Source organism: Rhagoletis zephyria, unplaced genomic scaffold (genome assembly GCF_001687245.7).
Source record: "Rhagoletis zephyria isolate East Lansing unplaced genomic scaffold, Rhagoletis_zephyria_1.1 Rzeph_scaffold_02195, whole genome shotgun sequence".
NCBI classification, from domain to species: Eukaryota; Metazoa; Arthropoda; class Insecta; order Diptera; family Tephritidae; genus Rhagoletis; species Rhagoletis zephyria.
Window position 1 is genome coordinate 65,548 of NW_016159279.1, and position 16,337 is coordinate 81,884.

Below are 16,337 nucleotides of genomic sequence, written 5' to 3' on the forward strand. Positions count from 1 at the left end.
TTTTTTGGCGCCCAACGTGGGGCTGGCACTACATATTATATAACTTGTAAGTACACGCTTCGTATCATTTACATCTGGTGGTCAGCGTTAGACCCCTCATCGCCATCGTTGGACGTGCTGCTAGCCACCATCAATCTCACTCACGGAAACGTCATTATCTCCAAGCTACTTGGCCGCTGGATACAAGAACTATCATTGACACTGATAGATTCATGTCGTCAGCCGCATTTGAATAGTCGTCGTTTCTGCTACCTCTTCGCTCGCTTACCATCGCTTACGGCCGTCGCTCCAGCTCAGCACACACATCGCTCTCGAACACTGCCGCCTTCCAGTCATCATCACCCTCGCTATCATTACTTTGATTCGTTGGTTGCACTGCACCAAAAGGCGCACATATCGCCACACACGTATGTATGTATGCACCTTGGGTTTGACCACCCTTTTTTCTAGCTTGCCATTGCCACTGTCGCAAAACATTTCCCTTTCGCGACTACACGTAAGTAATCCCTCAATAACAGCCACAAATTGCCATTTGCGTTTTAATTTTTGCCGCCTGAAATTTTACTGCCTTTAACAATGTCTTTGGACGAATTAAAGCAACAGCGCGCAAATACTAAGAAAAACATCACGCGCATCAAGAACATTGTGGATGCTAGTTTACGTCCAGGAGGTAAAACTCTCTCAGCTGCCGAATATAAATGTCGTTTGGGCATTTTTGAATCTTACTTTAAACAGGTACTGTCCATTCAGACGGATATAGAAAAATTGGATCCCGACGATGGAGGACGCGCGGACCTTGAGGAATTGTACGTCACTACAAAATTAACGATTCAAGCACAGCTAGTGGAGGATCATAATATTTCGCTTCCGGAAACAAGCTGCATTGTGCAGCACAGCACTAAATTACCAAAGCTCAAACTCCCAACGTTTAGCGGCAAGTATTCTGAGTATCAGAATTTTATTACATCCTTTAAACAGATAATTGATAAAGAATTTAGTCTTTCAAACATCGAGAAATTTAATCATTTGCGAAACTCGCTTCAAGGTCAAGCTTTAGAAACCGTCGATGCATTCCAGGTGACCAATGAAAATTACCCTAAAGCATTGGAACGGCTGAAAGAAAGGTACGACAATAAAACTTTAATTTTTTTGGAAAATATCTCTTCTTTATTCGAGTTACCAGCGGTTTCGAAACCAAACGCACTACAATTGAGAAGTCTTATCGACAAGACTTCTGCCATTTACGGTTCACTTCTCTCGTTGGGTAATGAAATGCAAATTTCCCAAGCCATGCTCATTTATTTGGTGCTTCAGAAATCGGATGAACAAACCAATAAAAAGTGGAAAGAATCTTTGGATTTTAAGACGCTGCCGACGTGGGGCGACTGTGTGAAGGTGCTGGAAAGGCATTGCCAATATTTGGAGTCGATGGAAGCTAGCCACACAGGATCAGCAGTTATTCCAGGTAACAGCAAAGCTGCATTAAGTAAGGTAAGGAATCAGCCAAAGGGATATTCATTTACCTGCTCCAATACGCCGTGCTCTGTTTGCTCAAGCACAAACCATAAAATTTCTAATTGCGATCGTTTTAAGTCTTACAACATCACCCAGCGATTCGACCAAGCGAAGAAAATGGGACTTTGCATCAATTGCCTGTCTAAAGGACATCAAATGGCTCAATGCCCATCAACCCACAGATGTAAGGTTTGCTCAAAGCAGCACCACAGCTTACTCCACCGCGGGTCCACATCAGCCCAACAGACAACAAATCCTCCACCATCACGCGAAGCCGCAGTGCACACACACATGCACAATTCGTCGTCTGACAATGTTATTCTAGCAACTGCCATGATTTTAGTTCGTGATTCGTCAGGTGATTACAGACTAGGCAAAGCCCTGCTAGATTCCTGTTCTCAGGTGAATTTTATTACTGAGGAATTCGCACAAAGACTGTCGTTACCGAAGGGTAAACAAAACATTGAAATCCAAGGCATCGGTAAGTCGTCAACAAACATTAGATACAAAACTTCCACTAATATAAAATCGCAGCAATGCGAATTCGAACTTCCGCTGACGTTCTGCATTACGCGGCACATTGCCTATCAGCCAGACCCTGAAATCGATATTTCTTCTTGGAATATTCCAAATCCATATAACGGTAATTTAGAAAAATACGAAATCCTCGATAAATCAGTAAATATTAAAGCTAATTTTTTCAAAATTAATGGGTGCAACAATTCTTAACAAGGAAATATGTTTGTGACAAAATTTTGGAAAATGGGCGTGGCACCGCCCACTTATGATCACATATATGTGTCTCGGTAACCGTTCTACCAATTTGTACCAAACTCGGTACGGTTATTGTGCTTGCCACACAAAAGCAAACCGTTGAAAATTGTTGAAATCGGACTAAAATTACGGCCGTTTTTCATATAACCGGTAAATTTCAGAAATGCTTGAAATTTCAATATTTCGAAATTTAAGGACGCTAATTTACTTAAAATTTATACACCCCGGCTTATCATGTAGCGGCAGCTTTCGGAAAGGTGGAAAACATATATTTAATACTTGCGCCGGGTATTTAATGTTCGGCTCCGCCCGAACTTAGACTTTCTTACTTGTTTTACTTGGTCTTATCTCAAAGGCCGCTCGTAATGGCCCCCATATGGATTGATAAGAAAATATATATGTATATAGTTATTTATTGTTTTTAGTTCACTTACTTTAAAATTAACACTTTCACGACCAAGGGAACAATCTTCCCATAAAGTTTTTCCACTCATAAGAAAACTGTGTGAATCATTTTATGTTTTTTATAACGTGCCTCCTGTATATTTAACTAGCTATTTTTATTATAAAATTTTAGAAATAAATATTTATAATATTATAAAAGACGTGCTTTTAGAAAAAAAGTTACTGATCGAAAAAAAATTAGTTTTTAGAAAAATCCAACTTTTAGAAAATAGCTTAAAGATAAAATATACATTTGAGAGTACAATTAAAAAACTAACTTTTAAGAAAAAACTATACTTTAAAAAAAATATTTTGTAGGAAGAAATCTTTAAATAAAAAAATATTTTTACCAAAAGTAGAAAAAATGTACAAACAAATAAAAAAAAAATTCCTGGGAAAAGACGTAGCGTGTAAATTATAAAGTTTTCTGTTTTTTTTTATAATGTGCCTTCTTTTATTTAACTAGCTCTTTTTATTACAACATTTTAGAAATAAATATATAATCCAAAAAATAAAAATTACCTCAAACCTAAAAAAAAAAAATTACAGAAAAAAGGTAGGGATAGAAAAAAAAAATTTAGAAACAAAATGCTTATTAGAAATGTCCCATTGTTATTAAATAATTAATTAATAAGATTTTTAAAACTCAAGTTTTTTATTTTTATCTGTAATTTTTAAAAAATATTTTTAGAAAGAAATCTTACAAAAAACATATTTTTACCAAAAGTGATAGAAAAAATAGTTTCTAGAAAAATCGCATTTTCAGAATAAAAATTTTAAAAACAATATACACTTGCTGCAAAAATTAAATAAAAAGGAATTTTTAAGAAAAATTAGTACTTTTACAATTATATTTTACCAAGGAATCTTAAAAAAAAAGTTATACACACAGAAAAAAAAAACATTTTGCGTGGGAAAAATGTGGGGAAACAATTTTGGGGAAATGTAGAAAATATTTGTTCCTTATCCCTGTTTAAAAAAAGGCCAGTCTTTTAACGACTTCTCATTTCTTCGTGTATATTTTTAATGATAAGATTAGATCCCGAAAGGGTTAATAAATATTTCTAGACGAGAAGCACTCGCTTTAAAAAGCTGTGAGCCAAAATCGTTTGAACTTGGCATTCTAAGTCTGAGAGCTTAAAGAAATGAAACAGTTTTGTAGAACGCAACTGTATATTTGTTTCTGAAATGTATGAACAACAGAGCCACAGATTGGCACGGCGTTATCAGTTGATTGTTTTCGGTTCAAGAATCGTAGTTCTCAATGAACAACAGACAAAAAAAAAAATGACAAAAAATAATCATTGAGGCTATTATCACCAGATGAGCAATTCCCATTAAAACGAGCTAGAAAAAGGTTTTTATTGTTGTGTATTTATTTCAGTTTCAAAACTGTTATAAAAAAGAAGGAATAATTGAAAATGAATACATTCATGAAAATCTAAATCGTTGGAAAAGCATTTCATATTTTTAAATTAACTGTGTAAAGTTTATTTTATAATTAAAAAAAAAGAAATAAATTTGAATTAGTTTTTGTTTATTACTTTTCGCATTACTCAGCTAATTGTTTGATAAGTAAAGTTACATATATTTCGTGTTAATTTCTTTTTTCTCGTAATTATTATTATTTCCATTTAGAACAATACACACTTCTTTGCCGGATGCATTTTGCTGCCCAACTCGCACTTTAGCTCACGCGCGAATTCACCGAGATTAGCTAAGGCAGTGTTCACACGTATCGACTCCGGTGTACCATCGAACTGCTTCACCGATTCATGGTAGTCCACACACCACAACTGCGCATAGCCAATGAAGAACAATTGTTGTGGCGTACGGTTCAGCAACGGCAGCGTTTCTTTGCTCAACACATCCTCCCGATCGGCCACGTTCTCCCACCACCGTTGATAGGCGCGTTGTGCAATAGCCAAAGCACCACTATCCAAAACACTCTCCGCCTCGGGTTTTTTATACAAAACAACATAGTGATCGCGATGATAGAATTCTTTGTAGTAATTTGCATAGAAGCAAGTGGCGCGTTTATCGTACGCCTGCGCTAATGGCGCATCCAACCAGGAGCGCTGGTATCCCTCCTGATCGTAACGCCGTCCGGCTAGATTGAAGCCGCGCAACATTTCGTGTGCCAACAGGAAGCCAAGTGTGGCATAGCGCAATGCGTGCGGGTACTCAGGATCCCAGAAGAAACGTGACTGCAGGAAGGTTATGGGTATCTCGATGTTGTTATTGGACGGGTTGTAGTTTGGCAAACTCACTTCCGGTTGCACTGACTGTGGCTTGGCGAACAGTGTTTGCAGGTTATGTTTTGTCTGCCATTCAAGCGTGTTAATCAAATTGCTGTAGTACTGACCTTGGTGTATATTTAAGTCGCGCAACTCATCTGCGAGCTCCACGTCCTGGTGCGATATCAATTGTAGACGTATCTTCTCCAACTTCTGTATGGCGTTTCGGCGTGAGCTCTCGGAAAGCCATTCAAATTGCGTTGACGTGAGATCATCGTGAAAAGTGCGTTTGATATCAGCCCAAGTGGATTGTAGCTCATTGACTAGCGTTACGCTGTTGTAGTTGCGATTGAACATGCTCTGCAGCTGCACTGGGAAGNAGCTCATTGACTAGCGTTACGCTGTTGTAGTTGCGATTGAACATGCTCTGCAGCTGCACTGGGAAGAAAGATATAATCTTGCGCACACACCAGTTATCGTTGTCGGCCACATTGATTTCACCACCAAAATCTAGATGCTCTAGCACGCGCCACATTGTGTAGTTGGCTATGTGTAATTTAGGCGTATCCCTTATCACCTCAACCAGGTTAGACAGGTACTCTTCAGGTGCCTCGTAGACCTTTGAGTAAATAGTCTGGTTTAGCACAATCGTTAGATAGCGATTAAGATCGACATATCTGCCATAAGCGGTTTTCAGTTCACTCACGAAGCGTTGACGCGTTCTCTGCAGCAGCGTCAACATTTGATTGTCTGGCAGTCCCTTGGCTAAATGCCTTTCAATATCGAGCACTTGCTGCGCAACTTCCTCGGCCCAACGTTCGCCCATATTCGGGAAGTTTGTATGCAATTTTTCGGCTATATTATCTTTGTAATCGTCACGCTCGTCATCATAACTATCGTCCAAGTACAATGGCTTTCCGCCCAGTGTCAGCTTTGGCGCTCCCACTCTCAGCCGGTTCATATCCTCCTCACCGAAGTCTGGCACCACCTCCAAGCCAATCAGTATGTCCACACCCAAGCGACGACGCAACTCAGCAACTACCTTCAACCAGTCATACTCGTACTCATACCAACTGTTTGACATAATCGCTGGCCAACCACCACGAAAGTCAACCTCCTTTAAAATTGGTTCTACGCCCAACTTCTGTACGGCCACTTCATTGCGACAGGACTCGAAAAATTGTGTTAGTTTGCGATCGGCTGAGTTGTCCAACTCGCGCCCGCTTTGCAGCATATCGGCACTCTTGCGGACGTACAGATCCTGCAGTTGATCCAGATATGCGGTCTTTTGTTTGACTGCGGAGGTGGGCTGTAGTCTGCGCCATCTGCCGCAAGCAAACTCATAAAAGTCCGCACAGTAATCCCTATCCGGGTCGATGTAGGCACGCATCTGCGCGGCCTTGGCTATACGCAAGATGCCGCTGCTATAGTTTTGCGCAAGTGCATGTTGCTGCGATGCCGAAAGGCATGCCAGGAGCACAAGTGCCGTTATTAGTGCTCGAATATGAGAAAGCGCGCTCATTTTTCGCCGCTGTCCTTAGGCGATTAGGAAATTATATGTAGATATATATATATTTTGCCTCAATGAATTATATTGATTTCGTTTGCTGTTTACCGTTTCTACGAACCGCACTCGCCGTTTTGTTTAGTAAGACTAAACAGCCTGTCGCAGTCATCTGCACCGCCTGCACAGGCAATATTTATCAATTTTCTCATCTCACATCTTGCCGAGCACAGTTTTTCGCTTTCAGCGTTAATTGAGTTAATCTTTTTTAATTAATTGAAGACATTTTAAACGATAAGCACGCGCTACTCATCAGCAGCCAGCTAGGTTGTTTGACTATTCGCATTTTTTCCAAAACCGGTTTGCGAGTTATTCGAAAAGTATTTGACTGCAAATTGAAAAAATATCCGGTTTCCGATTTTGCGATTAAGAAAAAACCGGATAAACGGGTTTTATTTTACATAGTGTTCATACATGAAAATGCTTATTTTGGTTTGAAGTCATACCCAAAAGGTACAATAAAACTATTGATAGTAATGACAGCTTTCATTTAGAAAAGAGCAAAACAAAGTAATTACAACTTTTTTTAGATTAACAATAAAACAAACAAAAATCAGTTTTAACTTTTTTTCAATACTTTATTGCATTTTTTCTGATTCTATTCTAAAAAGAAGTTTTATTCGATTGAAAAAAAAACGGTTTCATCGATATTCGAAAAATTAAGATTTCAAAAAATAGCCTACAGATATCCGAAAAAAACCCGTTTAAAACCGGGAGTCAATCACCCTACAGCCAGCACATAATTAATGCTCACACTTTGCACTGCTGGCCGGCAAGCTTTTCTGCCTCAGAGTTTTACTCATCAGCTAAATTTGTCAGAGTTAATGTTTTTTTTTTTGTAATTGCTCACAGTGCAATATATGGACATACGTATACACATATTTAAAGTACTACACACATACAAATGTACACATTTACATCATTTAAGAAATGAAGCGCCGCTGTATGGCCTAATTTAATTACAGTGACCGACGTCGTCGCAATATTTCTTTGTAGAAATTCATTATTATTTGAAATTATAGTAAAGTAAATATTTGATATTTTCTTCAGTCAGCCCTTTAACATAGTAAAATAGCCACATCAAGGTCAATTTAATTACTTTGCTAATGAGAAAATTCATTGATACAAAACAAACAAATTATAACGACTTTGCTTAATTAGACAAACATTTACAGATTTCCTTTGGACGAAAGGCGTAGAAATTATTTAAAACAGGCAGCATTTACTTTGTCTATTTAATTATGAACGTCTTTAAAATACTAAATACTAGTCAAAAACCATTACGCAGATGAGTTGCGTGGTTTGTAGAGTGACTCCGAAGACAAGGACTCACAAAAGTAATCTACCACAAAACGTATATTTTAAACCTAATGAGGAGGATTGGCACACAGGCGTATCAAAATTTAAAAATATTAAAACCGATGCTGGTAAATTTGAGCTCAATTTCAAAACCTCGCTGCAAATGGGCACCATGCCCCCCAAATTTCAAGCAGAGATGCATAAATGGATAAACAGATTGATGAGTAGGTATGCACAGCGACCAAGAGATACATTGTGCGCTCAATTATTCACAGTACCATATCCAAACATAGACTTCCCCAGAAATTTGAAGAGAGCTCCAGGGGTTAGTGATTGTATGAATTCAACACTTGGCTAGAGTTGGCCTAGCTATCTTTCCTGTGTTCTGAGAACCGCCTGGCCCTCGCAAAGCAGATGTAATAGTGTCTCCTCTATCGAATCGCATCAGCGACATAGGTCGTTCGACCAGATCCCTAGCTTAGCAGGTAACCTTTAGGCATTTATCCTGGCGTAGATCTACCTACGGTGTTACGACAGTATTGTTCTCTGAGTTTGTTTCTCTACTTCCTGAGCACTTGCTTTATTGACTTGCTGGATCCGATTGCAAGGAAGGCTCTATAAGAAACGAGGCGGCCGTCGTTCTAGCTAGATGGTTCCCAAATTAGTTGGATAACATTGTGCTCCGTCAGGCGTTAAGCTTATCAATGCACTCCAGCACCCAGAAGGATTTAACCTCAAATGATGTGAGGACCTTGAGTGCAGCTTGACTATCACTCATTACAAGGATTTTCTCACTACGGTAATTTCTATGTGGGTTAATCTCTGCACGCAGACTAATAGCATATACCTACACCTGAAAGATACTTGGTTATGCTCCTATGGGCACCTAGAGCCTTGGTCCGCAGATGTCTGAGGAGTTTTGGAGTCATTTGCATACCGCAGGTTGTATATGTATGTCCCTTTATTGAGGAAGTACTCCAACTGGCCTTGCTGAGAAGCTCTAATATCAAATTTCATACAAAAACTATTGATTTAGGTTTGTCATCTCTGGAGAACACAGCTAATGGAATCCGGAACCCATGTTCCGCGATGATAAAGTCTTGTCTCTGTCAAAGCCTTTTTCAAATTCGGCGCTTAGTTAATCAAATGATGTCTTATCTTACGATTTCGCATGGCGACTAATTGTCTTTGGATGTAACCATGTATATATGTATAGCACCCGCGTTAAACCTCTAAAAGTAGGCACAATATAAAAGCTTTCAATTATTACATATGGTAAAGTTTTGTGCTCGGAAATGATCGAGTTCTTAAAAAAAAATATTTGAATCCATTAATTCCATAAAAAATCAATCAATAGTATAAAACTACTTAATTTTATCATTCCTGCTCGTTTTTCCCAGTTTTCCCAGCTAAATTTTTTAAGGCATAACTAGCTAAATGAACTTATAACAAAACTGTTTTAACCCTTTCACATTAATCCATTTTACTTAAAACCTCATTTGAGAGATGAGTGAACTATTATACCATGAAGTACAGTATTTATAGCATATCTGTGCATGGGTATAAATGTAAGTGTGTTTACATGTTGTAAAGCATGTAAGTATGTAAGTTTGCAAGCAAAGAAAACAACTCTTTGCTAATACCCGTTATAAAACTTTGATAGTACAAATCTATGTATGTATGTATGTATGTACATTGCATTCTTCGCCTTGCTCACTCATGTACTGACGATTATGTTTTTCTCGCCTTTGTTGTTGCTTGTTTTCTTGTTGTTGTAATGGATACTTTCAAAGATTACAACAATATGCTTTCACAGTCAATGTTTACACAATTTTAACTTTATTATAGTTGAAAGTGTCCCTTGGCCTCGTTAGTGCACATCATAAAAAAGTTTTCGCCTGCTGGCTGACTACTTGCCACATTCTGTTGGATGCTTCCACTACTTTACAGGCGAAAGCTTGTACATACCTTGCAGGGAAAGCCGGAACCAAATTTCTAGTTCCGTACAGATTTGTATCGTCAAAAACAAACCAGTCGCCAACAGCCATTGCGCATCTTGCTTTCACCAGCGGTGAGGTTCGGGTAGTCGTCGAGTGGGCGAAAGCCTCCAAAGCCATCGGTCTCGACGATAGCAGATTATCTCGTCAAGGTCTTCAATCGGTCCATGGCTACTCCCATAGTTCGGAACATCTGGAAGAAGTGGCCAACAGTGCAGGGTCTTATCGGCTACCCGGTAGATAAGTCATTTGAGGCCTTACTAATCCCGCACTTTATGAACCGTCTGACCTCAGCGAGGCATCAGAATGGATTCCGTAAAGTGCACAGTACAACAACAGCACTTAACACCATAGACAGTTAGATAACACGTGACCCAAACCGAAACCACCCCTGCGAGCGAATAGTCCTAGCAGCGTAGGATCTGTCAAATGCCTTTGATACCGTCAGTCAAGCCACGCTACTATAAGACATTGAGAATTCCTCTCTACCACAGGGACTCAAACGGTGGTCGCCGAACTATCGAGTGCTCGACATTCATCAGTAATTTTTAGATACAAAACCAGCAACCCGAAGAAAATTAGTCAGTTGGTTCCAAAGGGTTGTGTCCTTTCCCCGCTGCTGTAATACATACATACATTTCCAATTGGCGTCAGTTGGCACAGAAGAGAAACGACTGGTGTGCTTTGTTGAACTCGGCCAAAATCGCTTAGGCGGTTACAGCGCCAAATAAAAAGAAGAAGAAGTTAAGCTTGACGGCCGAGTTAATAGACATCTCACTCATCTGTGTTTCCGTGCACAGAAGCATACACGGAAGTGAGAGGACTGATGAGATGACTAAGGTCAGAGCATCTCTTTATGAATCCGAAGCAGAGACAATAAACTGTCCACGCGGATTAATCAAAAGGGAACTGCATTTGCAATTCGCACGTATGGCTGATATACGTTGGAGCAACGTTCAAAACCCTGCAAAACTGCGATGAACATATGACCGCATTATGAAAATTAAAGACAGAAAAACTTCTAAAGGGGTACAGGAAATATAAGGTCAAGTTAACAGCCACGATAATGGGATTTTGGCCCATTGGCGAATATGCAGCTAAAATGGGCCTAAGTGGGTAATCTTGAGAAGAGTAAGGAAATGGTCCAACCGTTGCGGGCGCCCAGTATTGGCCGAATAAGGCATGATACACTCGAGAGTTTTTTCATCAAAAATTTCAGGCAGACCTCCAAATGCACCATTTCTAACCTAACTAGCTAGGTCGAAAAATCAAAATGGTTTCACGAAACCGACGAATCATGAAAGCAGATAAAATCAAGGATGCCACGGAAAGCATGTCAAAATGGTGCTATCAGCACTAGTTCAGTCCTGTGCATGTGCTCAGGCGCCGCTATTACCAACCAACCAGTGCAGTACTAACTAGTCGTTTCCCAACAGGGAAGTATACTTTGTGTGTGGGTGTGTGTGAGCGTGAATGTAAGCGTAGCAAATACGAATTACAATAAGCGAAAAAGAATAAAAACAAAATATAAACTAATACAATGCTACTACGGATGATGATTACTAAAACTTCACAGCGCCGACGAGGAACAAATATAGGCTACGATAAGGGGGAGTGTACACAACACTAACACCAACAACGGAAGTTGTTACATAAAGCGTACAACTTCACTTAATCTTAACATAGGGCGCTGGAGTAGGAGCGATGATGCGACCGGATGTGATGGCTGGAGGAGCGTTTAAGCTTATGAAAGCGCGCAGATTGAAAATCACAAATGCGCGGAAAGTTTACGACTATACGTACGAACGTACGACTATACGTACGTTACTTACATACATACTTACATAATCACAGAGCAGCGCGCGCAACATGAGCACAACAACAAGCATAATAATAATAACCACCATAACTACTTAAAGAATAACTACCATAAGAAATTACAATAACAATACAACAGCCTGTACATTAACATTAACATAAAAAAATCAACGCAAGCAACAGCGCACCGATGAAGGCAGCAGGCCAGTACGGATGCGGCGATTACTTTTACAATAACAGCAACGATATGGAAAAACTTTAGCAATTTATGTAACATAATTATTCTAAGGACGAAAGAAAAGAAAAATAAAACAAAGCTTAATACTTAGACCAATGTTGTGTAGCGATGAAAAGGTGGAAGAATGCGCGCCATGGCGGAAATTTAACACAAATAAATAGTACGTGAAAACAGGGAGAGAAAGAGAGATATGAGCTGGTAGTATGTAGCGCGAGCTAATTTCGTTGTCTAAAAGCCGGAAAACGGTGAGAGGGAAAAAGTAAAATTCTTGGAAGTGTAATAAAGCGGGTATGACATCTATAAAAAGGCCAGTCGTTTAATAATAGGTCACTTTGTTTAGTAAAAATGATGGGCGAAAGAACTAAAGGAATTCTGCCGAAAGCTTTTACCATGACCTGCACATTACCTAATGATGCTCGCGTGTTTTTTTTTCTTTATACTTGTAACTTTCCAGAAATGTGAGTTTAAAGAAGTATTAAAGTGAGGTGAACGCCAAAAGTTTTAAGTATTTTTCGGTATATCGTCAACGGAAGCATTGAATGTAGATGCCATTCATTGCGACCGATTAATCTCTTTAGGAAAGTGCTTCACTGAATGCCCTGAGGCTGAGGGAACTTAGACTGTGAAGAAGAACGAACATACAAACGCGCATGAACGAATCCTGTACTCCTTCAACAACCCAAGAATTCTCGAAAAATCTGACTACATCGGGAAGCGAGCCTGTTGGCCGCAGCCGTCCGCGTTTGCGCGGCACCACTGAAAAACCTAAGATGCTGAAACCAAATATGCGCATCGCATTGAAGGCTAAAAAAAGAGCTAAAATTTACTTTTAATTCCAAATAATTCGCTTATCAGCAATAAAGCAAGAGAAAATACTACTCGCGTGTTTTATTTCCTTTTTTGTTAAATAAATCAAGCGGGCGTTATTTCACTTTCCTTGGGAAATAAAGCCCGAGGCCATTATTGGTCTTTCGCAATGGAAATAAAGCCCGCGGGCTTTATTGCCTTTTATTGTTGGGCGCTATTTCCACTTCGAAACGTAAATAACGCCCATGAGCTTTATTTCCCTCTTTTGGGAAATAAAGCCTATGGCTGTTATTTCGAAAAACTGACTTCAGATCCCTAATTAGCAACCCCACAAACCCCCTGGTAACAAGTTCCAACCAATGACAATGCGTAAATCGTTCAGTATCAACGTTTTAAATTTACTAGTCTCTTTTCGAGAGCATATTTTCGGGCACTAGACCCATTCTAACTGCCCAAGACAGGTATGTAATTAAAGGAATGTTCCCCAATAACACCAGAGTAAGTATATGTAAAAAACAAATTTTTAGCTGCATTTTAACATGTCAATAAAAAAATTTAGAACATCAGCGTTTTTATAAAAAACCGACCAGCGCGACCTCTAAGAAAACTTTTTTTTTTTAAATAAAAAAAACACGTATCTCAGTTTTTATCACAAATAACCATAATTTGAGGTAACGTTCATGAATTTCCAAAAAAAAAAATTTGAAAACCATGTATATCCGTTGGTTTTGCATGTTTTTTTTCGAAGAACACTATTTTTGACCAATTTCTTTAAGGTCAAGGAGTAATTGTGGCTCCATGAAAGGCAATTACATTTGGTTTCAAAGCCATTTTGTTTTATATCAAAATATCGTATTTTCCAGTCGAGAAATGTAATTTTGAAATTTTCAAATTACTACGGTGTATTTTTTTCTCAAAAACATATCTATGACTCAAACTATACGATTTGTAAAAATATAATTCATTTATAAACATTATATAATGTCTATCATACTTGGGCGTACAGAATTGTTGATTCCTAATTCTAAATTAGGCCACCACGGGAAATAAGCTAGTTTGGTTTCATTTGATCAAGATTTAGCTATTAGCTTGTGATGGTTAAATAAAACACGTCTAATAAATATGAAAACAATTAGTGGAGAAAGACGGTTTCTTCTTTGTAAAATTATTGTTCCTGCTTTAGAAAATAGTCGTTCACGAAGAACCAAGAACGCTACAATGCAAACTAACCCGCTGCATGCTTATAAGTAGCTGGAAGGAAGTGTACTTGTACAGACGAAGCAAGAATGATAGAATACAAGATTGCGTCCATCAGAGAGGATTTTTGAGAATAACTTTTGTGTGACGTCACACTGGTGCAATTGCGAGAGAGAAATGCCAAAACGTGAGCAAGAATGGAAGAAGTAGAAAAATGTTGCAAGGAAAACGTAAACAAGTTGCACAAGTGTGACGTCATACAAACAACGATTCTGTCAAATTCACTGAGAGAGGAGTAGCGGTACCGTGATGAGCGCAACCTCTATTTTTCTCAATCGTGCAGACGAAGTACAAGACTCAGTACTTGGCAGAGTTGTTTGATTATATACTTCTTATTACGGGTATATGAACACCACTAGTCTTCGTTGTGTTCTGCGACACCCTAATGTACGCAGGTATTTATTAAATAAAAGGCGCAGAGCGTATTTAATAATTTGTAGCCATAACAACCAAATATTTTTTTATATAAAAAATATTCTTAGCCAACTGTCTAAACCCTCCTCTGTTAAAAGCACTACGTTTTAGTTTATGATATTCTTGTAGTTCCTAAGTAATTTTTACGAACTTTTGTTTTTTGCTCTTCTACTTTTACGCAATCGACGCTGCCGCCCAAAGGTCTATTTGACATCATTAATGGTTGTAAACATCAGCTAAATCTTAACGCAAATTTGAACGTCATTCAAGAAAAGTTGAGGAAGCGCCAACAAGTTGAAGTGCGAGAAAAAAACGTATGTATGTATGTAAGTATTTAGGGTGGTCCTTAAAAATCACAGGAACGATTTTTTCTGTCTCACCGCTTCAATCGGTAACACCACTGTCATAGATATCACATATAAATTTTGATCGCCATTGGAGACGGTTAAGGCGTGTCGGACAGGGGGCAAAGATCCCCTAAGGGGTTGTCAACCATTTCTGGAATATTTCTTTCTAGTCACAAACAAAATTTCAATGGCCCAGGACCGCTCCTTCTATTTTTTCCAAAAAATGGTCCGAACCACTTTGCGACGTAGGGGTTGAGGCTTAGAAAATTTTCTACCTATGTTTAAGGACCACCCTAATATATATGTACTATAAATAAATAAAAAAAAATCTGCAAAACGTTAAATGAAACTTATGACCCCCAACAGCGTAAAAGATAGAAATGGATAGTAGAGAGCGTCTTGGATGAGGCTTGGATGGAGCTGACGGCGTGAAAGATGCCGTGCCGAAGACACGGATGACAAAAGTATAAGCTCAAGCGCGCTGTCAGTGGCAACGGCGACTAAACGGAAATTAATAAGCACATTCTAATGATTGTTGCAAAAGTTGTCTGCATATAAAGCTGTAGGATGGCTGTAATTGGGCGCTGGAGAGGTCATTAGTGGCGACAAGCTGAAGTTGATTTTCTTTGGCGATCTTAATATACTTTCCTCTAGAACTTTGTTATCTTTTTTTGCGTACGTACATAGATTATTGCCATGGTAAAATTTTATTATAATAAGTAGGTATTTTTATATTTTTTTTTACTAATCTTTTTTTTTTCTTTATTGCGAACTGCTGCAAAAGTTTTTTCCGTTCCGTACTTTTCTCTACCCTTAATCACTTTAAGTGCAGTGAAGTTTATATTATATATACATATGTATGTAACTTTAGCATTTCTTCAAACTAATGAGTGTAAAATAAAAGACTATAACTTTTTAGGAAAATTCTTTTTTATGCTATTTTGATGCAAAGAAATGAGAAAAAAATAAGCAGCTTCAAAATCTCTACTAAAACCAAAAGCTGTGGGTTGAGTTGTTTTTGTGGTTTCTACTAAATATGCTACCTACATATCTACTCACCGCCATCACAGGGAAAACTCTCAGCTAACACGGTGAATAATTTATCCGCGAGCAGGCAGCGTCCTCTGGGTCCCAATGGCACACGACACACCGGACATTTGAGCGAACGGCTGCGGCAGTTGTTGCATAACACATGTCCGTTACAACATTGCCAACCAGGTGGACGAATAACCTAGATTGAAAGAAAGAGTAAACGATATTTTAAATACATATTTAGTTAGTTAGTACTATAGATGCAAGCTAGATTTGTTTTTAAGTACATATAACGGGTGATTTTTTAAGAGCTTGATAACTTTTTTTTTAAAAAAAACGCATAAAATTTGCAAAATCTCATCGGTTCTTTATTTGAAACGTTAGATTGGTCCATGACATTTACTTTTTGAAGATAATTTCATTTAAATGTTGACCGCGGCTGCGTCTTAGGTGGTCCATTCGGAAAGTCCAATTTTGGGCAACTTTTTCGAGCATTTCGGCCGGAATAGCCCGAATTTCTTCGGAAATGTTGTCTTCCAAAGCTGGAATAGTTGCTGGCTTATTTCTGTAGACTTTAGACTTGACGTAGCCCCA

The 16,337-nt window shown here is 38.6% G+C and overlaps 3 protein-coding genes across 3 annotated transcripts in view; 1 reads left to right on the forward strand and 2 right to left on the reverse strand.

The window, feature by feature from the left end:
• Window positions 1–15,942, reverse strand: part of LOC108366236 (putative uncharacterized protein DDB_G0294196) — a gene marked incomplete at its 5' end in the record, with an annotated part of 22,807 nt that extends 6,865 nt beyond the window's left edge. Inside the window, one exon of the mRNA XM_017620566.1 lies at window positions 15,771–15,942. Within this exon, the coding sequence (XP_017476055.1) occupies window positions 15,771–15,942 (172 nt within the window). The remainder of the gene's footprint in view (window positions 1–15,770) is intronic.
• On the forward strand, window positions 7–1,936 carry LOC108366235 (uncharacterized). The gene is made up of 2 exons (XM_017620565.1): window positions 7–1,465; window positions 1,594–1,936. The coding sequence occupies exons 1-2, from the start codon at window positions 577–579 to the stop codon at window positions 1,659–1,661; spliced, it is 957 nt and encodes a 318-aa protein (XP_017476054.1). The 5' UTR covers window positions 7–576; the 3' UTR covers window positions 1,662–1,936.
• Nepl15 (Neprilysin-like 15) lies at window positions 4,195–6,635 on the reverse strand. Its single transcript, XM_017620564.1, has 2 exons — window positions 5,381–6,635; window positions 4,195–5,313 (listed from the first exon to the last, which is right to left on the reverse strand). The coding sequence occupies exons 1-2, from the start codon at window positions 6,490–6,492 to the stop codon at window positions 4,368–4,370; spliced, it is 2,058 nt and encodes a 685-aa protein (XP_017476053.1). The 5' UTR covers window positions 6,493–6,635; the 3' UTR covers window positions 4,195–4,367.
• Window positions 15,943–16,337: the final 395 nt, after the last annotated feature.